This window comes from Amblyraja radiata, chromosome 8 (genome assembly GCF_010909765.2).
Source record: "Amblyraja radiata isolate CabotCenter1 chromosome 8, sAmbRad1.1.pri, whole genome shotgun sequence".
In the NCBI taxonomy this organism is placed as follows: domain Eukaryota; kingdom Metazoa; phylum Chordata; class Chondrichthyes; order Rajiformes; family Rajidae; genus Amblyraja; species Amblyraja radiata.
This window is the reverse complement of record NC_045963.1, coordinates 18,190,121-18,216,782: the sequence shown is the minus strand read 5'-3', so window position 1 is coordinate 18,216,782 and position 26,662 is coordinate 18,190,121. Positions and strand designations below refer to the sequence as shown.

The 26,662-nt window shown below is 40.4% G+C and overlaps 1 protein-coding gene across 1 annotated transcript in view; it reads left to right on the top strand.

The window, feature by feature from the left end:
- Nucleotides 1-14,713, top strand: part of mtarc1 (mitochondrial amidoxime reducing component 1) — a 44,608-nt gene extending 29,895 nt beyond the window's left edge. Inside the window, exon 7 of the mRNA XM_033025294.1 lies at nt 10,501-14,713. Coding sequence (XP_032881185.1) covers nt 10,501-10,630 — 130 coding nt within the window. The 3' untranslated portion in view covers nt 10,631-14,713. The remainder of the gene's footprint in view (nt 1-10,500) is intronic.
- Nucleotides 14,714-26,662: the final 11,949 nt, after the last annotated feature.

The following is a 26,662-nucleotide window of genomic DNA, read 5'->3' as shown; positions in this document are numbered from 1 at the left end:
CCTGATAACAGCTGGGATGAACCTGTCCTTGAATCTGGAGGTGTGCATTTTTACACTTCTGTACATTTTGCCTAATGGGAGAGGGGGGAAGAGGGAGTGGCCAGGGTGCGACCCGTCCTTGATTATGCCGCTGGCCTTGCCGAGGTAGCATGAGGTATAAATGGAGTCAACAGAAGGAGGGAGGTTGGTTTGTGTCATGGTCTGGGCTGCGTTCACAATTCGCTGCAATTTCTTGTGATCTTGGATAGAGCTGTTCCCAAACCAAGCTGTGATGGCTGATAAACTTGATAAACTTATGCAACCATGAGGTGCACAAGCTTCCCCATTGTCCAAGTGGGAAATTGACAATTGTGGGTGGTTGTGTGGTTTGTGGTGAGATAATTGGCTTTATTCAGCTGCATAGTTATTGTCAGTCATTCCTATGTTCGGGCGAAGCATATTTCGAGGTTTCTGTTCCTATTTGTTTTCCAGAAATTCAGCAATGAGGTGATCATCTTTTGAATCGCCTCCAGTGCTGTTCACATTTCAGCCGGGCATGTACTGCTTAACATTTGCCCTTTCCATTTTTGTCAAATCACTAAGTTGCTCCTCATGGTGTGTTTAACTCGCCATCTCTTTCAGTTGGCAAGAGTAGTCAGTGAAAATATGCACTGGTTTTCATGCTTCTCGATTCTGGCGTCACACATGAACTAACCTCGGTGCTCAGCATCAAATACTGGAGATGAGTTTGTGGTTCCCTGCCTTCACTGTAGGAATTGTGTAAACGTTAATGATACACGGTGCGAGTGGGTCAGAACATGGTCCGGAAGTACCATCTGTGTCATTGATTTTTACAAGGATATTTGAACTGTAATTGTTAACTGGGCATGATCAAGAATCTAGACAAGGGTGCTTAATTGTCATATGCAAGAGAACAGAACAATGACATTTCTAAAATAAAGGCACATAGTGCAGGCGTAAAGGTGCCTCAGTGGCGCCGCGGTAGAGGTGCTGCCTCACAACATCAAAGACCCGGGTTTGATCCTGATTACGGGTGCTGTCTGTACAGAGTTTGTACATCCTCCCTGAGACCACGTGGGTTTTCTCCGGGTGCCCTTGTGTCCTTCCACATTCCAAAGACGTGCAGGTTTGTAGGTTAATTGGCTTATTTAAATTGCCCCAAGTGTGTAGGATGCAAAAGTGGGATAACGAAGAATTAGTGTACGGGTGATCGAAGGTCAGTGTGGACCTTGTGAGCCAAAGGGCCTATTTCTACGTTGTACCTCTAAAACTGAAACACTTAGCAGGTCAGGCAGATCCCTGGAGAACTTGGATAGTCGACATTTTGTGTTGGGACCCTTCAGACTGACGGGCAATGAAAATGTTACTTCTTGCAACTATACAGGCCCATTAACACAACAATAGAACAAATAAATATACAATAGCAAATAATAACATGAAATAGCAGTTATACCAAGTAACCGTCATACTCATGCAAGGCAATTATGTAAAGCAACCTATACCAGTTGGTTGCTGAGGTAGGGGTGTGGTTAGGGTTCTACCATGAGGTTCAAAACCTGGATGGTTGATGGGATGAAGCTGTTCTTGAAACTGAAGGTATAATTTCTTGGGCTCCTGTACCACCTTCCCAATGGTAGCAGTGAGATGAGAGTGTCGCCGGGATGATGCGGATCTTCGACATTATTAGCTGTCTTCTTTAGGCAGTGTTTCCCATCGATCCATTCAATGGAGGGGAAGTCAAAACCTGTTATGGATGGGGCAATGTCCACCACTTTTCTTAAGCCGTCTGCATTCTTGTGCATTGACGTTACCAAACCTGGGTGTGAATCAACCAGTCAGTATGCTTTCCACTGTGCAGCTGTAGACGTTCGACAGAGTATTTGGTGACCCAACAAATCTGAAACTTCTTCGGGAGTAGAGGCGTTGATGAGCTTTCTTTGTGATTGCATCAATGTGCTGGGCTCAGGACAGGTCATCAGAGATGTGCAAGTCCAGGGCCTGGAAGCTGTTGTCTCTCTCCACTACTGTTCCACCAATGAAGCCAGTTTCATGGACACTCAGCTTTCCTTCCTGAAGTCAACGCTCATCTCCCCGGTCTTGCTAACGTTGAGAACAAGAGCGTTGTTCCAGTACTATTTAATCAGATTAATAATTTCCCTGTTGTACTCTGACTCGTTGTTACCAGTTTTGCATCCAACAAAGGTGGCATTGTGGTATTGGGCAAACTTAAAGATGGCATTGGAACTGTGTTTAACTACACAATCCTGGCCATCCATATTTGTACTGAATGAGCTCAGCCGATGAGGAAGTCGAGGATCCATTTGCATAAGGGTAAGAGCCCCAGTTCCTTGAGGTTGAGAAGTTTGGAGGGCGAATGAGTTTGTTGAATGCCAAGCTATAGTATTTGACCATCAGCCTGATGTATTGACCAAATGATCCATGGCAGAGTGGACAGGCAGCAAGGTTATATCTGCTGTGGATCTGTTATCATAACCACCCTCCCAAAGCACTTCATCCACCACAGGTGTGAGTGCCTCTGGTCAGTAGTTGCTGAGCCATGTTCCTCTTGGACACTGGTATTATGGATGTGCTTCTAAAGCAATTGGGACCTCGTGGTGAGAGGGTGCAGTTGTCTACGGAAACTCCAGCCAGTTAGTCTGTGCGTGTATTTAGAACATGGGCAGTAACATCATTTATATGGTAAATGTTGAGGTATAATCAAACACCCATATATGCACTATTGGAGTTAACATATTAGGAACTACACTTTGAGTAATTGACATGGTATTACTTTATTGACTTGCTAGTAGCTAGAAATTGGATTGCATCTATTTACATTATTCTTTTTCGTGCCAACACCATGTGTGTGTCTGGTCCTCCACAAAATATTATTTAGTTGGATAAACCATTGAGTGTGAAACATGGAGTTAGAGGTTTACATCCAGTAGAGGGTTATAATGGGACGTGCAGTTCCGGATGGGGCCCCACTCAAGCCAATTCCTGACACATTACTGTACAGCAGTCAGAGAAGGGTACAGTGGGGCTCATCCCTGTGAATGTTTCGACTGACGGACGAAGAGAACTATACCAAATGCTGTGGGATAATGCTTGGGGACGTAGCTGTGTAAAGGGAGGATAGACACAAAAAGCTGGAGAAACTCATTGGGGCAGGCGGCATCTCTGGAGAGAAGGAATAGGTGACGTTTCAGGTCGGGACCCTTCTTCAGACTGAAAGTCATGGGAAAGGGAAACGAGAGATATAGACGATGATGGAGAGAAAAAGAACAATGAATGAAAGATATGCAAAAAAGTAACATTGATAAAGGAAACAGGCCATTGTTAGCTTTGGTGGGTGGAAACGAGAAGCTGGTGCGACTTGGGTGGAGGAGGGATAGAGAGAGAGACAGGGAATGCAGGGGTTACGGAGATAGAGAAATCAATATTCATATCACTGGGCTCGTAAAGGAATCTTCTCTCCTTGTCATATATTGTTCAGATAAAGTAGAGTAAGTAATCCTGCCACCACTAGGTGTCATGATTAGAGTTAATGTAGAAAACATAGAATTGAAGATTATGGCTGTTTTTCGTTTTTAAATTACTCCTCACTTCTCAATGCGGAATCTGTTTTGAAAAAACTTTTTTTTTCGCACTGCTATTCCAGGGAATTATTTAGCAACGTGAAGAAAGGTAACAACAGAATAATTTCTAAATTTGCTTTTCAGAGATGATAGTTGTGCCTTCTGGCTCTTGAAGTTTGAGTTAATGTGATGTAATGTTCCAGCTTTATGTTATATTCCCCCCCCCACCCCCCCCGAGCATTGATTTTTTCCTCTGATTCACATCGAGCTGTGAGTATTCTATTAACATAAAAAGAGGAAACTAGATATTGACTTCTTCGTGTTGGCCATCTCCTGTGTTGAAAAGATTACTTCTATCTGCAAGAGGAGGAAGAAAGGAAAAATCCCTCATGGGATATGGATGTTGCTGGTAATGCCGGCATTTATTGTCATGAGTAGGTGGCAGTAAGGTATTTTCTTCATTCTCTGAAGTTTGTATGGTCTCATTTATCCCCACAACACTGTTAATCAGGAACCCCTCAGTTGCTGGCACTAAGCTATCAAAAGAAAGCGAAAGACTTCCACTATATGATGGAAGGTAGGTGACGGTGTCCTCGTCCAAATGCCGCCTATCTCTAAATAGGCCATAGAGTTGCAGAAAAATGGCAGATGAAGTTTAATTTAGAGAAGTATTGAGGGCTAAACTTTAAGAGAAAAAATGGAAATAAATGACATGAAGATAAAATAGCACAAATCTCTATGTTGGGCAAGAACAGAGAATAAATTCATTTCATCATCGTTGAAAACATTAGCGATGCAGTGGTGCTGGTTTCCGACGGGCACGGTGACGGACGCACCACACATCTCTGTCCTCTATGCAGCTGGCAATCTCCTCTTTTGTCTCTACACATGCGTCTTCCATCAACGTCTCCAGCATCGTCTTGTTTGGCCGTCCCGGGTCACGTCTTCCATGGGTGGGTTCCCACAGCACAACCTTGTTTGCTGGCATCTCTGGGTGATGGTGGCAGGGACCAGCGAGCCTCATCCTTCTCCACCTGATCTTCTCGGTCAGAGGTGGATTCTCCCCACAGAGCAGGGCGTTGGTGATGTGGTCCCTCCAACTGACATTTTGAACTTTTCTGAGCATTCGGGTGTAGGTACCATCGAGAGACTTGAACAGTGCTCGAGTGAGAGTCCAAGCCTCACAATAAATGAGAGTCGTATACCAATAAATCTTTGAAACTGTGAGAGAGTTTGGTACAATGTACAAGATCCTGACCTGCATAATCAGAGACAGTATCGAAGCAGCAAGGATATACTCAGATTATAAAATGCAGGTAAGGCATCCAGAGTTGGCACAATATTCCAACATTGGCACAATATTTCAGCCTCTCCAATATCCTGCAGAGGGGTTAAATAGATCTACTACACTAGTTCTAGGAATGAGGATCTTTGAGGTTAAATTGGAGAGCCAGGGGCTGTTCTCCTTGAAGCATGGAAGGTCCAGATGAGATTTGAAAGGATTGCATGGATCACGATGGGTTTAGTTGGTGCAAGTAGAAAGAAGCTGTTCCTATTAGTCGAACAAGGAGTAGTGATTAAAAATGATAAGCAAAATATACAGAGTCATAGACATGGTCATACAGTGTTGAAACAGGCCTTTTAGCCCAACTTGCCCATGCTGACCAACATGCCCCATCTACACCAGTCCCACCTGCCTGCGTTTGACCCATATCCTTCTAAACCTATCCTATCCATGTACCTGTCCAAATGTTTTTTACATGCGGTAATAGTACCTGCCTCAACGACCTGGCAGCTCATTCCTTATACCTACCGCCCTTTGTATTAAAAAAAAGTTGCCTCTCGGGTAACTATTAAATCAGCCTCCCCTCACCAGGGGATGTAAGAAAAAAACCTTTACAGAGAGTGGTTATATTCTGAATTGTACTGTCTGTAAGGGTGTTGAAAGCAGTTGGTGTGTTCAGTGGGGAACTGGATAGACATTTGAGGGAAAGTAAGTCGGATCAAATGGTCATTTAATTTCTGTGCCATAACCTTCCAATAATTGTTTATATCCAATGGCACCATTTCAAAGTTTGCTGTCAAACCATTTAATTATTACCAATATTTATTGTATGTGTGTATTCTGCACTAAAACAAACCTTGCTGGTGTGGGAGGTAGACAAAAATGCTGGAGAAACTCAGCGGGTGAGGCAGCATCTATGGAGTGAAGGAAATAGGCAACGTTTCAGGCTGAAACCCTTCCTCAGACCCTTGGCGTGGGACTCAGGATGGTATTGTGAGACTCAGGATGTTGGTGTGGGACTCAGGATGATATTAGCCTGCCATCTACAGCACAACTGATGTATTGTAACTTCAATGGAGATTTCATGAACACATCGCAGTGGTTTGGGTTATATTATTGCCAGATGTATCAAAGTACTGTGAATAGCTTTATTTTGCATGCTATACAAACAGATCATATATAACATACATAGATACAATCAGACTTCAAACCCAAGTGCATTAGATAGAGCAAAGGGGAAGGTACAGAGTGCAGAATATGGTTGTCAGCATTGTAGTGCATCAGCTTCTTAGACAATGTTCAATGTCCTCTGGAAAGAGATTAATTTAACAGTGCCCTCCTAGCTCATGGAAGGACCATTCAGAAACCTACAAACAGGGGGGAAGAAGGTGTTCCTGAGTCTGATGGTGTGCGCTTTCAGGTTTCTGTACCTTCTGCCAGATGGGAGCAGGTACACTAGGCTTGTATTCACTGGAGTTTAGAAGGATGAGGGGGCAATCTTATATAAAACATATAAAATTATAAAAGGACTGGACAAGCTAGATGCAGGAAAAATGTTCCCAATGTTGGGCGAGTCCAGAACCAGGGGCCACAGTCTTAGAATAAAGGGGAGGTCATTTAAGACTGAGGTGAGAAAAACCTTTTCACCCAGAGAGTTGTGTATTTATGGAATTCCCTGCCACAGAGGGCAGTGAAGGCCAAATCATTGGATGGATTTAAGAGAGAGTTAGATAAAGCTCTAGGGGCTAGTGGAGTCAAGGGATATGGGGAGAAGGCAGGCACGGGTTATTGATAGGGGACGATCAGCCATGATCACAATGAATGGCGGTGCTGGCTCGAAGGGCCGAATGGCCTCCTCCTGCACTTATTTTCTATGTTTCTAAGCTGTGATGCAACCCAATAGTATTCTCTCTATGGTGCGTCAGTGGATGTTTTTGTAAGTGTCACTGAAGACAAAAGCTGTACACAATATTCCAGTTGCAGTCTAGCCAAAGCCGGGTACAATTCCAGTAAAGCCCCTGTCCCACTGTACAAGGTAATTCACGAGTTCTCCCGAGTTTCCCCTGATTCGAACTCGGAGAATTACGGTAATAGCCGTTCGTAGGTACCCGGGGACTCTCGTGGACACTCTCCGCCCTGTTGAAAAAACTTCACGAGCTTACCGCGTTTCCCGAGTACCTGCCGTTAGCGTTACGAGCCGCTAAGAGACGTCCCGAGCTCCGACGTACCCGCTACGTACATTCTACGTGATTACCACGATTTTGATTTTTTTTAAATCTTGGGAGAGCTCTTGTGGGAGAGCTCGTTTAATGGGACAGGGGCTTAAGAATTTCTTACTCAGTTCTTCTCAAAACAACGGCTGACTTACCATTTGCCTTACTCATTGTTTGTTGTACCTGTGCATTGGCAATCGGTGATTTGTGTACAAGCACTCTTAGGTTCCTTTCATCATTAATACTTCTCAATCTCTCAATGATTATAAAGTACATTGTTTTTATAGTTTAAGAAAGACCTGCAGATGCTGGTAAAATCGAAGGTAGACGAAAATGCTGGAGAAACTCACCCGCTGAGTTCCTCCAGCATTTTTGTTTTTATAGTGCTCCATTGTGGATGATCTCCTATTTTTCCGCATTATATTCTATCATGTTAACTCTACTCAATCAAGATCTTCTGTTATTACATCCTTCATTATAGATGCCACCATTTGCTTGCACTGATGTTAGACCGTCAACTTGTAGTTCCCTGCTTTCTTTCTTCTTTTTTCTTAAATAGTGGGGTCACCACAGGAACCATTCTAGAATTTGTGGAAATTTTGGAAGGTGATTATCAGGGCTTCCACTATCCATCCCAAGAACCACTTGTTTCAAAATGTGGTGCTCAGGATTAACAGATTTTGAGATTTCAGACTATTCCAAGAAGCAAGGAAGAGATAAGACTTATTTTACCTTCCATCACAGTGAGGAAGTGCCTGGAGGAGAGTCACTGTGATGGATGTTTGTGTTGAATTGTGTTAAATTGTGTGTTTTGTTGCTTTTTTACTGGTTTGGCTGCTTGGCAACAAAACTTTGTTCAATCATTTTTGAATGACAAATAAAGAAATTCAATTCAATTCAATTATAGGATTGTGGTAGTAAATGATTGTAAGTTCTCTTGTATTGACTGAGCCTGCCATAATGCAAAGGGCTTAGATGAGGCAGAATTTGTGAAATGAGTCCAGGAAATTTTTCTCACACAATATATGGGTGGGCCTTCTAGAGAGGGTGAAGGGCAGGCTGGAAGGATTGGGGACCCTTGGGTGACGAGAGATATTGAGGCTTAGGTTAGGAAATAGAAGAAGATATATGATAGGTATGGGCATCTGGGATTATGTGAATTCCTTGAGGAATGTAATGAATGTAATGGTACACTTAAGTGGGAAGGCAAAAAAAGAGTACATGGCATATAAGCGACTGAAGAATCCCCAGAGATTCTGTAAGTATATTAAGGGCAAACATGTAATAAAAATGAGAATAGGTCCCCTTAAGTATCAATGTAGTTCTCTGTTTATATGGGGGGGGGGGGTCGCAGGATAGGTGAGGTCTTAAATGTGTAAATATCTCAATTTACCGTAAAGAAAGTAATGAAATCTAAAGAAAGGAAACAAATCGTGATGTCTGGGAATATATCCACATTACAAAAGAGGATGTGGTCTTAGTGTATTTTAAGGTGGATATATCCCTGGAGCCTCACCAAGTGTATTTTAAGACCTTGTGGGAAGATAGGGAAGAAATTGCAGGGACTCAGGCAGAGATATTTGCATATTTAGCAGTTTAGCAAGTGGAAGATAAACGAGGGCACAACTTACGCAGGAGATGAAGGGTCCCTGGAGAGTGCTGTAGAACAGAGAGACCTGGCAACACAGGTAGACAGGGTAGTGAAGATGGTGTTTGGCATACTTGCCTTCATCAGTCTGGACACAGTGTACAGGAGTTGGGACATTATTTTATAACTAATTTCAGTCTTTGGTGAGCCTACACTTGGAGTACTGTGTGCAGTTCTTGTTGCCCTGCTGTAGGAAGGATGTTATTACGTTGGAAAGGGTGCAGAAAAGATTCATGAGGATGTTGCTGGTTCTGGAGGGGTTAACTTTTCAAGGAGAGGCTGAAGAGTCTGGGACTTTTCTCGCTGGAGTGTAGCAGGCTGAGAGGGTAGTTTATAGAGGTATATAAAATCACAAAGATACACACAAAGCTGGAGTAACTCAGCGGGACAGGCAGCATCTCTGGAGAGAAGGAATGGGTGACGTTCAGTCCGAGGAAGGATCTCGACCCGAAATGTCACCCATTCCTTCTCTCCAGAGATGCTGCCTGTCCCGCTGAGTTACGCCAGCGTTTTGTGTCTATCTTCGGTTTAAACCAGCATCTACAGTTCCTTCCTACATATAAAATCACAAGGGGCACAGATAGGGTGAAAGTTCATAGTCTGTTTCCCATGGGAGGAGAGTCTAAAGCCAGAGGACATAGGTTTAAAGTGGGAAGGGAAAGAATGAAGTGAAATTTGACGGGCACCCTTTTCACCCAGAGTGTGGTGGGTACATGGACGAAGCTGCCTAAAGAACTGTAAAGCTGGGTACATTTACAAAGTTTAAAGAACAATTAGACAGGTACATGGATAAGAGGTTTAAAGGGCTATAGGCCAAATGCAGGCAGATGGGTCTAGCTCGGATGACAACTCGGCTAGCATGGATGTGTTGGGCGGAAGGGCCTGTTTCTGTGCTGCATAATCTCTTCCAATCGTGTACTGCACAAAGGAGTGTAATCAATAACTAATTTCAGAATGTGATCAGGTAAGGTCTGGCCTAGCTAGTCTTTTTTTTTTTAACATTAAGGCATAGCTTTACTGGTTCCCCATCCAAGCAGTCCCAAAATGCATACTCTCTGGTGTCTGCAGCAAATCTCTTAAACAAAACCAATTGCACCCTCCACTAGAGCATTGATCCACCAAGCACCAGGCGATGTTTATTGGATAGAACAATTATGAAGGTCAAACACTCCTCGAACATGATTTAAAAAGTTGAAGTATTTGTGTCTTCTACACTTTTTTTCTCCCTGAGCCAAATACGACCCTGATTAATAGAAATGATATTAGTTTTCCAGAATTTTGTTGACTGGTAAGCTCTGATTTGTTTGAAGTTCATCCCACAGTTTTGGAAGACTTTATACCTCGCTTATCGTGGCTCTTTGGATTAAAAATCAAATTGACTTATAAATCAGTCTTGCAGCAGATGCTCATCGGATTTTCACTATTTACCCAAATTGAGTCTGGATGAATTTTGACTCTGTCTAAACATGGATTTTTATGTCACTCACTTTAAAAAAAATAATATATGAGATAAGACTTCCATTCTGTCCATGTCAGCCACTCTTTTTTCATTTATTGGGCACAAAGTGCTGGAGTAAATTGAAAGGAGGTTTTTTTTTTTGGTTCCACAATGTGAGCCAAAGGTGGGGGTGGTTTGAAGAAAGGCCCTGATCCAAAACATAATCTATCCATATTCCCCAGAGAGGCTGCCTGACCTATTGATGTACTCTTTGTGTAAATCAGCATGTGAAGTTCCTTGTTTCTATGTAATAACTCTTTGCTTTGTTTTGTTTCCAGATTGCGCCAGTGTGACCCAGCTGAGAAACACATTTACAAATCTGTCCCCATCTTCGGCTCGCACTATGGAATTGACAAACCTGGAGTGATTCGAATAGGCGACCCCGTGTTTATGGTTGTTAAACATTAGGAGTGCACATTGACAAATGCCGATCCTCCTGTAAAATTATTACCTGTTTAATATAATTCTTGCTAGTTGCACTTCTTGTTAAAAGATTTCTAAATTAATTACTTAAAACCAGATTTTCCAGCTGAACTCTGCCAATATGTAATACTCCTTTCTAAAATTGGCAGATTAAATTTTATAAAACATTTTTACTAAGTTCTATTGGCATGAAACATTTAAATTACCCTTGTAAATGATCAGTTTCATTGTTAGGATATTTGTAAAGAAATTAATTTGTAAAGAAATTAATTAAGAAAATAAAAGAGATTACTGGCCTAGAAATTGTCTTGTGGGTTGGACAAAGAAACTCATCTCAGAATGGGATTAGGTACTTGATACATACTTAAAATAGAGTGTTTACCTTGTTCTGGTCCTCCATTCGCAAGGCCAGTGGAGACATCTGGTCACATGTTGGGGCTTTGAATAACAGGCCTGTCATATTTTGACATTGGCTGAAATTCATTTGTGCACAAACAGCATGTCCCTCATACAGAGTCAACAAGACTGGTCAGATATCTTTGTGCATTTCTAGTGTCACATGATCCATAGCTTTGGGGTTCGATGCATGGATCCTCAAAGGTTGATCACCTTTTCCTACCCTAGCACCTCTCACAGCATGTAAACCTGGGACCACCACCATGACCCAAGCTGGATTACACCCCCAACCGCCCCACCATCACCTCTACCGTAAATGTACTCTCCCTGGCTGATTACAAACGCCATTGTAACACATGAGGTCCTGTTTTCCTTTCACTCAACCTCTATGTCTCTCTCAGGGCACCATAGACATCGCATGTGACAACTTGACAAAGCATGTTTTGTATCCTTCCTAATTTCTTAACCCCCCCACTTCCACATTCAGTGAATATTTTTAGGTGAAGAACAATTTTTAGGCCATCTTTAATCTTAGTTATCAATTGGGTTTTTAAATACCTAAAATATCAAACATACATAGAAACATAGAAAATGGGTGCAGGAGGAGGCCATTCAGCCCTTCGAGCCAGCACCGCCATTCATTGTGATCATGGCTGATCGTCCCCTATCAATAATCAGTGCCTGCCTTCTCCCCATATCCTTCGACTCCACTAGCCCCTAGAGCTCTATCTAACTCTCTCTTAAATCCATCCACTGCCCTCTGTGGCAGGGAATTCCATAAATTCACAACTCTCTGGGTGAAAAAGTTTTTTCTCAGTCTTAAATGACCTCCCCTTTATTCTAAGACTGTGGCCCCTGGTTCTGGACTCGCCCAACATTGGGAAAATTTTTCCTGAATCTAGCTTGTCCAGTCCTTTTATAATTTTATATGTTTCTATAAGATTCCCCCTCATCCTTCTAAACTCCAGTGAATACAAGCCTAGTCTTTTCAATCTTTCCTCATATGACAGTCCCGCCATCCCAGGGATCAATCTCGTGAACCTACGCTGCACTGCCTCAATCACAAGGATGTCCTTCCTCAATTTAGGAGAGCAAAACTGTACACAATACTCCAGATGTGGTCTGGAGACAAGGACGCCGAGGTCTCGCTGCACCTCCCACTTACCTAACCTAACCTAACCCCATTGAGATAATAATCTGCCCCCTTGTTTTGGCCACCAAAGTAGATAACCTCACATTTATCTATATTATACTGCCACACATCTGCCCACTCACTCAACCTGTCCAGGTCACCGTGCAACCTCCTAACATCCTCTTCACAGTTCACACTGCCATCCAGCTTTGTATCATCTGCAAACTTGCTCGTGTTGCTCCTAATTCCCTCTTCCAAATCATTAATATATATGGTAAACAGTTGCGGCCCCAACACCGAGCCTTGCGGCACTCCACTCGCAACTTCCTGCCATTCTGAAAAGGACCCGTTCACTCCTACTCTTTGCTTACTCTTTGCAAACAAACAGGCAGTAATATCACTGCACTGTACTTGGCCTCTGCAGAAAGAGCACAAATTACTAGATTAATTACTTAAAAACACATTTTCCAGCTGATTGTAGCAATCATTGAATTGTTTTCTAACACAGTATCGTGCGTGCTGTGTTGTGCGCTTGTGTGTGTTTCAATCCAAAATAGCTGAGAATGAGTTTGGTAGACGCAGGAGTAACGTTTCCATATTTTTAAAAGAAGTGAAAACAGCTGATGCAATGAAAGTGGGTTATGGTGAGGGAAAATAAGCATTAAAATAGGAAGTTTAACATATATCGAGGTACTTTATATTATTATTGTCAAACTCTCTGGGGCATGGATAGATTGCCGAGGAGCTGTATTCCTGTGAACAATTTTAGCAATTGGTTAAAATGTTGAGCAATCTCCTGTTCCCAGCTGCTCACAGGCCACAGAAATCTCCTGCAATGCAAGCTGTGGATTCTAAACCTCATGTATCTCCCAGTCTGGCTCTTTTAGTCCATGACTTGCAGTTAGGGCATATTATTTTCGTCTCCTTTCAAAGATTTTACTGAATTTGGTTCCCCAAGTAGCTCCTCTAATTCACAAAATCCAAGCCTCTAATGATTTTCGCAGAGGGGGCTTGTTGCTGCAGGTGGTTTATATAGAGCCTTCGCTCTGACGTATTTCTCCCTGATGGATATTGTATTTTTAAACTGCAATTCAGTGATTGCAGCAGTCAGTTAATTTCAGTACTTTATGTCTCCCTGGAGTCAGCGTTGGATGTACTCACACAGTATACTCAGGACTAGATAAACAGCTCACAGGCAGTGGTTAATTGGGAAATAAACCACATTTTAATGTTACAATTGCATAAGCTCCTCAATTTTCAATCCCTTTTACCTCTGCCATTAATCCCTTCCTGGATGGGCATATGCCCAAATTTAATTCCAAAGCTTTGTGTGTATATATATTTCCATGCTATAATTTTGTTCTCTTTGTTTGCTGACAAAGGTAGGATAGAATCAATGCATGAAATTAGAACCACGTTTTATTTTTATAATGCAAAGTGATCAAAATAAATTTGGGAAATTCATGGCAAAACAGATATATGTCTTTAAAGAAATGGGTGTGTAGTTGCACAATTTTTGATAGCACAGTACTAAACTAAACATTAAAAAAAGGAATGGGCCTTCAGCCCACAATGTTTATGCTGAACATGATGCTGAATCTCATCTGCCTGTACATGATCCATACCCACATATTCCTTGCACTTTCATGTGCCTATCTCAAAGCAGCTTAAACGCCACTATCCTATCTGCCTCCACCATCTCCCAGGCAATGCCTTGCAAGCCCCCACTGCTCTCTGTTGTAAAAAAAAAACCTGTCCTGCACATCTCCATTAAACTTTCCACCTCTCACCTTTGTAGCTGTGCCCACTTTTGTTGGACATTTCCACCCTGGGGAAAAGGTTTTGATTTTCAATCCTATCTACGTCTCCCATAATTTTATATACTTCTATCAAGTCTCCCCTCAACCACTGACGTTCCAGAGAAAACAATCCAAGTCTATCCAACCTCTCCCTGTAACTGTAATCCATTAATCCAGGCAGCATTTGATAAACCTCCTCTGCCCCCTCTCCAAAGCTTCCACATCTTTCCTGTAATACAGCCAGTGCCGGATTTAGATGAAGAGAGGCCCTCGACTATTCCACTTGTGAGGCCCCTCCCAATCCCCCACCCCCATGACTAGAGGAAGATGGAAGAGTGTTTTAAATAATTTGAGTAAAGCCAAGGATGATGACAGGTGTATAAAATTCCGCAATTCGCAATTCCTTCTCTAATGGACATAAAATGTTATTGTTAAATACCGTAGTGATTGGAAAAAAAATGCATAAATGTTAAAATTAACTTTGAAAAACTTTTGCTACAAACAAACTTTGTAAACATTTTGTGGAATAAGCAGGAATTGTAAGGAAAATAAAATTGTAAGTTTACTGTTATATTAAAAAAATACGTGAGCTTAAAATATTTATTGTCTGGGAAGTGTTCATAAGATGACCATGACTACCTGTCAGTGATGTTGTTACACTTTTAGATCCTGCTGTATGGTGTCATTAAACAGTTGGTTTTACAATACAGATTAAGAAATAAACTACAATCATCAAACACACTAAGACTAAAAAAGTTTTTTTCTAGCCTTCCTCATTGCAAAATCATCCAGAATTCATCAAAATTTGTTTGTCACTCTCAATGCATGGAATGCTCAGTGCAGACAACCTCTCTTGAGACTGTGGCCCTTAATTCATTATTACTTCTTTTCAGTCTTGGAAAAGACATCTCTCCCGAGCAGTTAGTGACCATTAAGCTAAGAAACAGCCACAAGATTGCTTCCACATTAGGGAAGGCCATCTGAATTTTTTCCTTGTATATAATTTGATAAAGGTCTGTATGAGACAGAGTGCTCTTCTGTAGGCCTATGGCTTTGTCTCACGTACAAGTGAAAGTGCAAAAGTTCATCAGTAAGTTTCAGGTCAACATCTTCTGGGTATGCTTCCATCAACAGTTCAACACCTTGCTGAATTTCTTGTTTAGATGCGGTCAGATTAGCAAGAAAGGAAAACATTCATGCAACATCACTACACAGTAGCTCTTCTTAAATTGGTTTCAAGTGCATCTAATATAGGAATAAAGGATTTTATCCTAAACCTATCTCTTGAAGAGAGTTTATCAAAAGCATCAGGACCAGGTGCACTTCCATCATTTCCTTGCCATTTCCTTACTCTTTGTCTCCTTGTGACAGTTCTGTAGTTAACATTTGGCAAGGTGGCCTTTGCTTGTTAGACAAGCTCATCAAAATCTTCTCTAATTTTGCTTAAAAAAACCCTGAAGTGAACTGTACAAACTTGCACAAGTACTCAATAACAGTTTTGATTTCTGAATGGCTTTGTTGTCCTTGTGAAAATGACCTAGCACATGGGTCCAAAAATGCAACACAAACACAAATTTCAGTTCTTCCATTTTCTGCAAAAGATTGTTAGCTTGAAGCCTGAGTTTTGACTTTTGACGCCTGCAAGTGTCCAAAGAAGTTCCCTGCACCTGCCATCGCTGCTTACTGGAGCACGTGTACCACCAGATTGACACCAATGTGCAGCCGCGTGGGGCCAATGAGATAAGGGGCTGGAAAGCTGTGCTTTTAAAAGGTTATTTATTGCCAGCGCTAGTGTCGAGTTATCGGCTTAAAACAGTATTATTCTGAAATGGAGGGCAAGAAAAATTACTGAAGGGTTGTTTAGTGAGTTGTGACAGCATATGTAAGAAAGGCCTATGGCAGTGTCAAAAATATGCTTGGCAGAGGCCCTCTAGATTTTGAGGCCCTAGGCTTCAGCCTGCCAAGCCTACAGGTAAATCCAGCACTGAATACAGCGATCAGAACTGCATGAAATGCTCCAAATGCAGCCTAACCCAAGTCCTATAGAGCTGCAGAATTTATTTCTGCTCCATGTATAGTAACACACTGCCCTGGATTGGTTATTACACTGGTTAGTTTGTAGATCTCAAAAAAAAAAAAATCATGTTTAGATTGTGCAGACCTCAATGCAATGCTTTCTCAAGCTCACCCTTTCAAGCCTCCCATCAGGTTCCAAACTTGATTATGAAACCATAGCCCTCTATTCTCATTTATAACAGAAATTCATAAATCCATACTTGTCATGCTAGTTCTTCCAGGGTTCTGCCATCCCCAACCTGAAACAAAGGCCTTCATTTCCTCTTAGGTGCATTAGTGACTTTGTGGCTCAATAGAGGTTTCACAGATCTAATTTCACCATTATTTTGCACGTTAATTACTAACACTCCTCTAATTTCCTCCTTATGACAATAAAGTTTCAGTTGAACAAACTTCTGTCCCTAATTTCAGCTAACAATTATGATCCTCATTAGAGGATCCTCATATGCTTGGTACATTAAAGTAAAATATAACTTTAAAATTGCTTTCTTGTTAAGTGATGTCATTGTTGGTAAGAAAACTTTATTTGCCTTTTGGACCCATTGTGAACTTTAAAATAATATTGTTAATGCTCTTCCTACCAAATTCCTCACATAAGCGCCATGCTGTGTAACCTCAAAAATACTGACTGGAAATGTGTTATTTACTACAATGTTCCTCTCATGGTCCCTCTGTGCTTTTTTTATTAATTTCATAACATTCTTTGCTTTTATAGTTCTTTCTGTTTAGTTCCTGGAACATTTCATCCCTTAAGACTGTTCTGAAATCTTAAATGTTTTTATTCTGTCCTCAGTTCATATTTAAAATTGGTCTTTGAATGAAATTCGCCTTTGATAGCTGCAGATAAACAGCTAAAAGTATGATCAGATTGCTGTAAAACAATGCTCACTATGACTCTTCCCTATTTGGCTTGGTTTCCAAACACTGTTTTAATTTCCAATAACTTTATGACCACAAAACCCTAATTTTTCCTAATTCAACTTTTATAATTATTCCTACCACCACTTAGAAACCAATTCAATGTAGTTTTCGCTTGTTGGCGTTTTAAGAAAATAGGCATGATTAAAAAAAAAAAAGCCTCTATATTGCGCACACATCTTGACCCACTATGTCCCATTGTCTGTCAGGAAGAATAAAATTGTCCTGATTACAACTGACACCAGATAATTGATTTGTCTCATTTGTCTATTGTCTATTTGTCTATTGTCTCATCATTTTCTGCAGCTTTTCAAGTCATTTGTTTTAACAGAAAGAAGTGTCCTTTATAGATTTTTAACCTGAACGTCATATTTACTGCAGCTATTCTTGGGACAATTTCTAGGGAAACTGCAATGTTGAGGGCTTTGTCTCATGAAGCTTGTGAGCAACAGGGCTTAAATTGCAAAAACATATTTCACACAGAAGAAGACACCTTCTGTTCTAATAATCTATACTGGATTTGTTCACAGTCTTAGGCTGGTGGGATGGTGGAAGTACTTATATCATAATTGATTCTTTTCTTTTTTTAAACAAAGTACCCAACCTCAGTCTGCTTCAGAAAATGGGATGAGGGATCAAGGTTCAAGGTGAAGGGGAAAGATTTAATGGGAATCTTTTTTTAATTTATTTTTTATTTATTAGAAGTAGTGTACATTAGTGATATATGCCAAAAATAACAATACATTTCCTGTACCACTTCATATTTTAAACTTAAAAAGAAGAAAAGTAAAGAGAGTTAGATAGGATAGTGAGTGCGTGAAAGAGTGATCAAGAGAGACCCTTAGAAACGTAAAACTCGAAAAAGAGGTAAGGAGAAAGCCAAAGAAAAAGAAAGAGTGAAAAGAAAAAGAGAGCTGAAGATATATAAAAGTGAAAAAAAGAAAAAAAAAGATAAAAGGGATGTACCTACTTCGTATTTTTACTCCTCCCTCACCAGGTCCTGAAACCATTTATTTTCAAAGTTATGTTGCACCTTTAGTAGGAATCTGAGGGGTAACTTTTTCACACAAAGGGTAGTGGGTGTATGGAACAAGCTGCCAGATGAGGAGGTTGAGGCAGGGACTATCCCAACATTTAAGAAACAGTTAGACAGGTACATGGATAGGATAAGTTTGGAGGGATATGGACCAAACATGGGCAGGTGGGACCAGTGTAGCTGGGACATGTTGGATGGTGTGGGCAAGTTGGGCCAAAGGGCCTGTTTCCACACGATCACTCCATGACTCTGTGACCTTCAGAGCACAAGCTGTCCTGGTCTGTTATTCTGCAATTACTAGTGGTCCATTCAGATCTGTGGGTAGGTATCTCCTTTTGCCTTGTGTCACCAAGAAGCCAAAAGCCACAATATGAATGCTCTTATGGTAAAAGAGCATTTTCTAATTAGAAAACACAGATTATATCTTTGAATAATCACCAGCCAATCACCAGCAGAATGTCAGCTGTTTTAATTAGTTAATTAAAACAGCTGACATTTTGCTCAGAGAATCATAGTCATACAGCGTGGAAACGGGCCTTTTGGCCCAACTTGCCCACACCAACCAATAGGTGCCATCTACACTATCTACACAGATCAGTCTGAAGAAGGGTCTCGACCCGAAATGTCACACATTCCTTTACTCCAGAAATGCTGCCTGTTCTGCTGAGTTACTCCAGCATTTTGTGTCTGCCATTTACACTAGTTCCACCTGCCCACAAGTTTGGTCCATACCCCTCTAAACCTATCCTATCCATGTCCATGTCAAAATGTTTCTTAAACGCTGCCTCAACTACCTCCTGCAGAAACTCGTCTCATACACCCACCACCCTTTGCGTAAAAAAAGAAAGTTGCCTCTCAGTTCCTATTAAATCTTTCCCCCTTCACCTTAAACCTATGTCCTCTGGTTCTTGATTCCTACTCTGCATAAGGGACTCTGCAATTACCCGATCTATTCCTCTCATGATTTTGTACACCTCTCTAAGATCACCCCTCATTCTCCTGAGCTCCTAGGAATAGAGTCCGAGCCAGCGCAACCTCTCCCCATAGCTCAGGTCCTCGTGTCCTGACAACATCCTCGTAAATTTTCTCTGCACCCTCGTAAAGCTTCTCTGTACCCTATTCTTCTCGATTCTTCATGGCAAAGTCACTATTATGGTGGTATATATTTAAAACTGGATAAATACATGAAGCCCATATTTTTCTGTCCATTAAAGCTGATGAGCTGGAAAACTAGACAGGATAAGCACAAAACCAGACTACCCCAGTTCTAAATGATATTTCTTAATGACTGCTGGCAGGAATTGAAGGAGTTTTTGTTATGACATTTTCTTCCTGTATTTATCACATTATAACTAGTTACTTCTACAATTCAAAAATGACTTAATGTAACCAAACTTCATAGATGTCTCATTTCTTTAATACCAAGTTCAGCATGAAATACCAATACTCAGCACTGTTCCAGTCAATCACAGTTTCTTCTGCTCATTATATTAAAATATAATATAAACAGGACAATATTTATTTTCTAAATTTATGTGTGTTTTGAACCTCTAACATACCTTTATAACAGATCATTTGAATAAAATATTTTTAAAGCTATAAAGTGGTATTTTTCAATTGGTTGAGAAGTTGTCTCATAGAGATGAAGGCAGTGGGACATTGTGGTTTAGAATAGAAACAAGGAACTGCAGATGCTGGTTTACAAAAGAGGACAAAGTGCTGGAGTAAGTCAGCAGGTCAGGCAACACCTCTGGAGAAAATGGATATGTTCTTGAAGATTACATTTCTGATTGGGATCCATTTTCAGTGTCTTCAGGTAACCTCAGGCAAGCAGGGAGTGTTCGGGGAGACATTACAATGCTTACAGTTTCATTATGTATTACTATAAGATCTTGCATGGGCCTCAACTAAATAATGAATGTAACCCATTTCATAATCTAATATTATTTTTTATTACAGATGCATACCTTGCCATAATTATACTGTTTTCCTGTAAAGTTACACAGAGGCTCAGAGCTTAGCATGTTCCAATATAAATCTCTATGCTGTATCAAATCCCAGTCTAATTGTGCTGCACTGTAGAACATTATAAAGTTGCAATGTTGCAATACAACTAACGTAACTCATAACTGAATTTATAATCTCCCGACATATTATTCTGATGTGCGGTAATAAATGATGAAAGCTCGTTCTACTGATGGTATGACATACAGCCATTAGCTTCACATATTGCAGGTCAGTTCTTCATCAGTTACCAGCTGTGGCTCAGTTAGCAGTGCTCTCACCTCTGAGGTTGAAGGTTATGGGTTTAAGTCCAACTCCAGAGAAATTAACACAGAAATCCATACTGATGTGCCAGTGGAGTATGCAGGAAGTACTACACTGAAGGTGATGCTGTCCATCTGATGAGATATTAAATTGAGGCCTTGTCTGCTTTCTCATATGTCCATAAAAAGAGTCCATTGTTTTATTTTGAAACAGAGAATCAAAATTATTCCCAGTGCTCAACATTACTAAAATGGATTAAATGGTATTGATGACTTTGCTGTTTATAGCAGCATGGTGCTAAATAACCTGCCATTGTTTCCTATATTACAACAAGTGACCACACTTCAAAAGTTCTTCCTTGGTGAAAAAATACTTTGGGATGTTCTGCAATGAAGAGAAAGGCTGCAATTAACAATCTATTTTAGAATGATATTTACTATTAATTTTGAGAACTGGGTTAAAACATCTGTTATTATTATGGTATTAATTATGAAGTTATCATACATTAATAGCAAAGTATTCTGACCAGAAAATCACAGCATCACCTGCAAAGACATCTTTAAAATATAATATAGCTACATATAAACATGTGTATTTTTAAAATATCTATTGAGATTTAAAACAGTGTAGAGAAACTGAATGATAGTAACATAATGCTGAAACCTTCAGTAGTAAATATCAGTTCTACCGTAAATGCACATGTACTTCTAGTTTCTTGTGTCACTCCTTGGGTACTAATGTTGTTGTTCTTATAACTGGACAAGCCTCTCTTAAAGTTCTCATTTCAAATAAAGATTATTCTATGTTGCAAAAAAAAAAAAGTGATTTTGATCCTGCTGTTGTGTTTACTTTCTTTGCTTTGACCCCTTAAATGCATTGGGGTGGAAAGAAAGAGGTAGAATTTTCATTTTGAAGAGGAAATGGGGAAACAAATCAAAAAGATAATGTGTTGTGTAATTCACTGAAATCACAAGAGCTTGCAGATCTAATTATTTATGAATAAAAGTAATAAATACAAGCTCCATGAAAAAATAGATTTTGAGTGACATTGTGACCGTAAAAGCCTCATTCATTTGTAACCATTCTTCCTGCAAAATAATATAATACACTGGTTGGTGAAAAAACTTAGCTCTACTATTTAATCCTAACTTCACTTTAAATCCCCTAATATTTATCAAAATAAGTAATATAATGTAAATAATCGAATGTAGTCTTTATAAACTCCAACCCACTCTTTAGTCTTCCTCATAACATGTGACATATGCTGAGCTGTAGACAAAGGGTGCTGTAATACTAGAAATAAGGAACTGCAGATGCTGATTTACGAAAAAGGACGCAAAGTGCTGCAGTGACTCAACAGGTGAGTACAAGAAAACTCCAGCACTTTGTGTCCTTTTGTTGTAAAACCAGCATCTGCAATTCCTTATTTCTACATTTTGCCTGCTCCACTGTTAAATCTCCTCAAGATTTGCCTATTTTGAAGTCGTCCTCCTCTCTCCGATGGGAGTTCTGTGAGATTCTCTCTCATTGCTCCCCCTGTATGTCCCGCCTCGCCTCTCTCCCAGCTTTCTTTTCTCTCCCCCCCCCCTGCAATCAGTCTTAAGAAGGGACCCAATGCACAGCATCACTGATCCATGTTCTCCACAGATGCTACCTGACCCACTGAGTTACTCCAACACTTAGGCTGTAATGTTGTTTTGTTTCAGAATTCAGTTCAGTTCACTTTCGTTTATTGTCACGTGTACTGAGGTACAGTGAAAAGCTTTTGTTGCATGCTAACCAGTCAGCAGAAAGACAATACATGATTACAATCGATCCATCTACAGTGTACAGATACATGATAAGTGAATAACGCTTAGTGCGAGGTAAAACCAGCAAAATCCGATCAAAGATAGTCCGAGGGTCACCAAAGATAGCAGTTCAACACTTATAAACAATGTTTTTGTTATGAATATTGTTAAGTTATTATACTGGATGAAAGTTCCATGTGTGGTCGGGTAGGGAAAGCTGGAGATACTCAGGGTCAACCTTTTTGCAAGTAGGTCAAGATGATAATTTTGTAAGGTTACCCATGCATGTTGACCAAGTAGAGCTTGCAAACATCTGCTAAAACGTAAAGATCCCTTCTCATTCCTGATGCCAGGAAAGCTGATTTTCAAAATGTGTTGAAAGAAATTTCCCAGATTGTGCTTAAAATAAAATTGTTTACCTACAAGAGTCCATTGTACTGAACTTTGTCACGAGTGCCTTTTAAGAATGAACCTTAAGTAATATGGTAGATCATGTTTCAAAAAACAGAATAACCCAGTGATAATTTATTGATTTCGACAAGTAAGGAATTTATAATCATCAAAACTCCTCCAAATACTGTGCCTCATATTCTTAGAATGTGAGTATATGTAACACAAGACTACATTGTTTAAGTGTTCATTGTAAGATAATGAGTGATGAGAATCCTGACTAATTCTCCAATGACAACAGCTGGGAGAGGTATGCATGATTGTTGAAGAATAATAGGAACAGGCTTGGCAATAATGTACCTATGTTGAGATCCACTTAGCAGCTCATGCTTGGGTTAGTGATGAGATAGTGGAAGATTATTGGTATTAAGGATCTGAATCTCAGTATGCCTGAAGAGAAAATTGGAGAATGACAGGTACAATTCATCGCTGTCAGATATGAATATATGTATTTTAGTCATAATATTGCATCTGTGCTCATCTAACAGCTCTACACCTGCTAGGCTTCAGTCACTGAGTGTTAATTGGACCACATTGTTTGTGTCAAGGTAACATTAGATTACTTAGACACCTATTAGAACATGGGTTCGTAGACTCGCGGGACACTGCGACAGCTGCAATCCTCCTTTCTGCTCATTTCCAAAGTCCTGGCTAATGTCAGTGAAGATGGGTTTCAGTAAACAAACGGCCAATCGATCACCCTGCAGTCACATGGCTACTGCATTTCTCATCCGCCAGGACTCATTTGTGAATAATTCCTGTCAGCTGAATGCCATAACAGAGGAAAAATGATTATTGATCTAGCAGATTTTACTGTGGAAATAGCATTGCTTTAACTGCCAACACTAATGCAGTTATGATTTGTTAATCTCGGGCTCTCTTCAACAACATGAAACTGGATTTTCCATGGAGATGTTACCGTTTCCTCTGCCTGCATTGTAAATTTTTTGAAGAATTTTGTGATCTTTTTCTGGATTTCAACACTGCAGTTTCAGCTGTGGCAGAAAAAAATTAAACATCTGGGGAGAGTGCAACATGTTATTGACTAACCAGTTGGTAATTCTGTATGCATTATTTTTAAGTCTAGTAGAGAAAAATAATATTTTAACAAACTTATTAAGTCAACGCAAATTCCAAAATCTTAACTTCACTTCACAGCTAAGTGAAAATGTTTGCAATTCTGTACAAAAACATACATTTTGTAATAAAATCACAAAGTGCTGGAGTAATTCAGCAGGTCAGGCAGCATCTCTGGAGGACATGGGATAAGCGACATTTCATGTCGGGACCAATCCGCTCTAGGATCTTTGGTTGGGACCCTTAATATTCTTGACACATGATAATTTCAAACAAATATATTTTGACAGTCTTTAAAGGGCCAAGGTTTTCATGAAAACATCCACCTAAAAACACATTAATATAATTTTAATTTAAGTACATTAATTAATTACCTCAGTGACAAAAATTGCCATTAAATACTGCTGCACTTCATTCATATATTCTAGGATTATCCAAAATATCTTTCCTTGCCTTGGAAGCAAGTCGTTTACCCAAACTGTTGAAACTCTTGCTAAAAACACCAATCATTAATTAGCGCTGTCTAAGTGTTAAATTACATGGTGCTCTTTTAATATTTGTTAGCAAGTGAATCCTTCTGGATGAGAAAGCAGTCCTGAATTCACTGTGGAAGACCCATTTATGGTAAGTTAATTTAAATTAAAATGTATTGAAATCTTCCACTTGTCAAGCTGTTCCTTGGTACAATGTATTTTATTTTCTGAAAGTGAATTTTACAGATGGAGGTATTTTACTACCTGTGGTGATCTCATGAAATGATCCCCTTTGCATTTTGTACTGAGTTTGAAGTTTCATCACAATTATCAGTGCTGCCCACAGCGTAGAATAAAAACATCCTCATGATCTCAGAATAGTAATCTCACCTTTCCTACACCAGATATGAAGATAACACAACAGAACTATTTCTTGGTAAAAACTAGGCCCAAAATAAATTAATTATATTAAAACTATCATCGTCCATATCGTTTCTCAAGAAGTCCATCTGTGACTTTTTAATTCTAACTCTGGACTACTAATTTTCAATTTCTTACCCCAGCCGTTCAACATGTCAGTTTTGCACCCCTGTCTTTCACCACTCATATCAACCTGGTTTATACTTCTCTGCATCACACAGACCACCCTGTGATTAGAGTCGTCATTACTTTTATGTAGTCCATGATCAACTTACTCATCTATCTTCCTCATCCCCTTTGCAGTGCAATCAATCATTCCACCCTCCTCTGCCCCTTACTTTGTGTGGTGCAACTGCACGGCATCACTTTATCATGGCTTAATTTCTATCGGTCCATGTGTCAAGTATTTGCATTCATCTTCCTCTTGTTTTTCACTCATTTTGTTCCAAAGAATCCCCATCCAGTAACAGAATGCAAACTTCAATTACATTCCAATGAAAATCAATATACTGTTCCACCATGGCAAAGTTGATGAATTCTGTGTCTTGCACAGTTTTAATTTCCTTTCACAAACTATGACTGATTTTACTTGGTGCATCATTTAAGTCCTGTTCAACGTTGTACTGAACTTCGCACCACACATCTAGGACGTTATGCCAGGGCAGGTACAAAGTAAATAACAGGGCCCTGGATATTGCTGTAGAACAGAAAGGCCTAGAGATGCATGTATATAGTTTTCGTAAAGTGGAGACACAAGTAGACAGAGTGATGTCGAAAGAATATGACATGCTTGCCTTCATCAAATTGGGCATGAAGTACAATGGATGGGATGTCATGTTACAGCTGTACAAGACATTGGTGAGGCTGCACCTGGAATATTATATGCAGTTCTGGTCACCGTACTATAGTAAGGATGTGATTAAGCTAAAAAGGGTGCTGAAATGATTTGCAGGCATGTTGCCTGGAGTGGATGCCTTGAGTTAGGAGGGGAGACTAGATACCCTGAGACTGCTTTATCTGAAGCAAAGAAGGCTGAGGGGTGACATTACAGAGATTTTTAAAATCACTAGACCAAGTGGGACACGTTGGGTCCCTGTCACACGGGAGGCCTGGTCGCCCAATGCAACCCGTTCCCCAACGCAATATTCCACCATTCACCCGTTCCCCCAGCGCCATTCGTTCCCCCAACGCCATATTCCAGCACTCACCCATAGCCCCCAAAATCGCTGGGGAGGCACATTTCCCCTTATTCACCCTCCCTCATTAAACTTTTAAAAAAATCCAATTGCACCTGCTGCCAAGACTCAGCGTCCTGGTATTTGCATCATTGTAGCGGGCAAGGCTATAATCCAGTTGTGATTTCATACCTGTAACTGCCACTGCTAATTCATCATTTTTCTCAGTGGGGTTTAGTAAAATTAAAAATGTGAATAGCTTGTAAAATATAACATAAATCTGAACGAAACTTGACAATAACACACCACAAGACAATTGTAAGTAAGGTGGTCCAAAAATTGTACCGCTATTGTGTACCGTTTTCACATAGTTCCGGGATCACGCACACACATAGAATCACAAACAAGATGACAGTTTTAGTAATATATAGATGCGGTTATCACAGTCTTTTCAACAGGGTAGTTGAATATAAAATTAGAGGGCAAAGGTGTAAGTTCGAGAGGGTAAAGTTTTAAAGTGGACCTGTGGGGGCAAATTTCTCATGTAGAGGGTGGTAAGTATACAGAACCCGCTGCCGGAGGGAGTGGTAGAGGTGATACGATCACAACATTTAAAAAACATTTGGGCAGGTTCATTGATATGAAAGGTTCAGAGGAAATAGACCGAATGCAAGCAAATGCAATGAACTAGCTTGGACAGCATGGACAGCATTGGAATGGCACCTTGGACAGCATGGACTTGCTGCATGGCTCTATGCCTCTTTGACTCAATCCTGTATCATTGTCTACTTCCAGCTTCATACATGTGTGGCTCTATCCCATTTTCATGTGAGTTTCACATATTCCTCATTTAAGGATTTGATTTTCCCATTTTTGCATTTTTCTACAATTTTCAGTCCAGTGGATAGACTCAAAATGCTGGAGTAACTCAGCGGGCCAGGCAGCATCTCTGTAGAGAAGGAGTGGGTGAGGTTCCGGGTTGAGACCCTTCTTCAGACTCTGAAGCC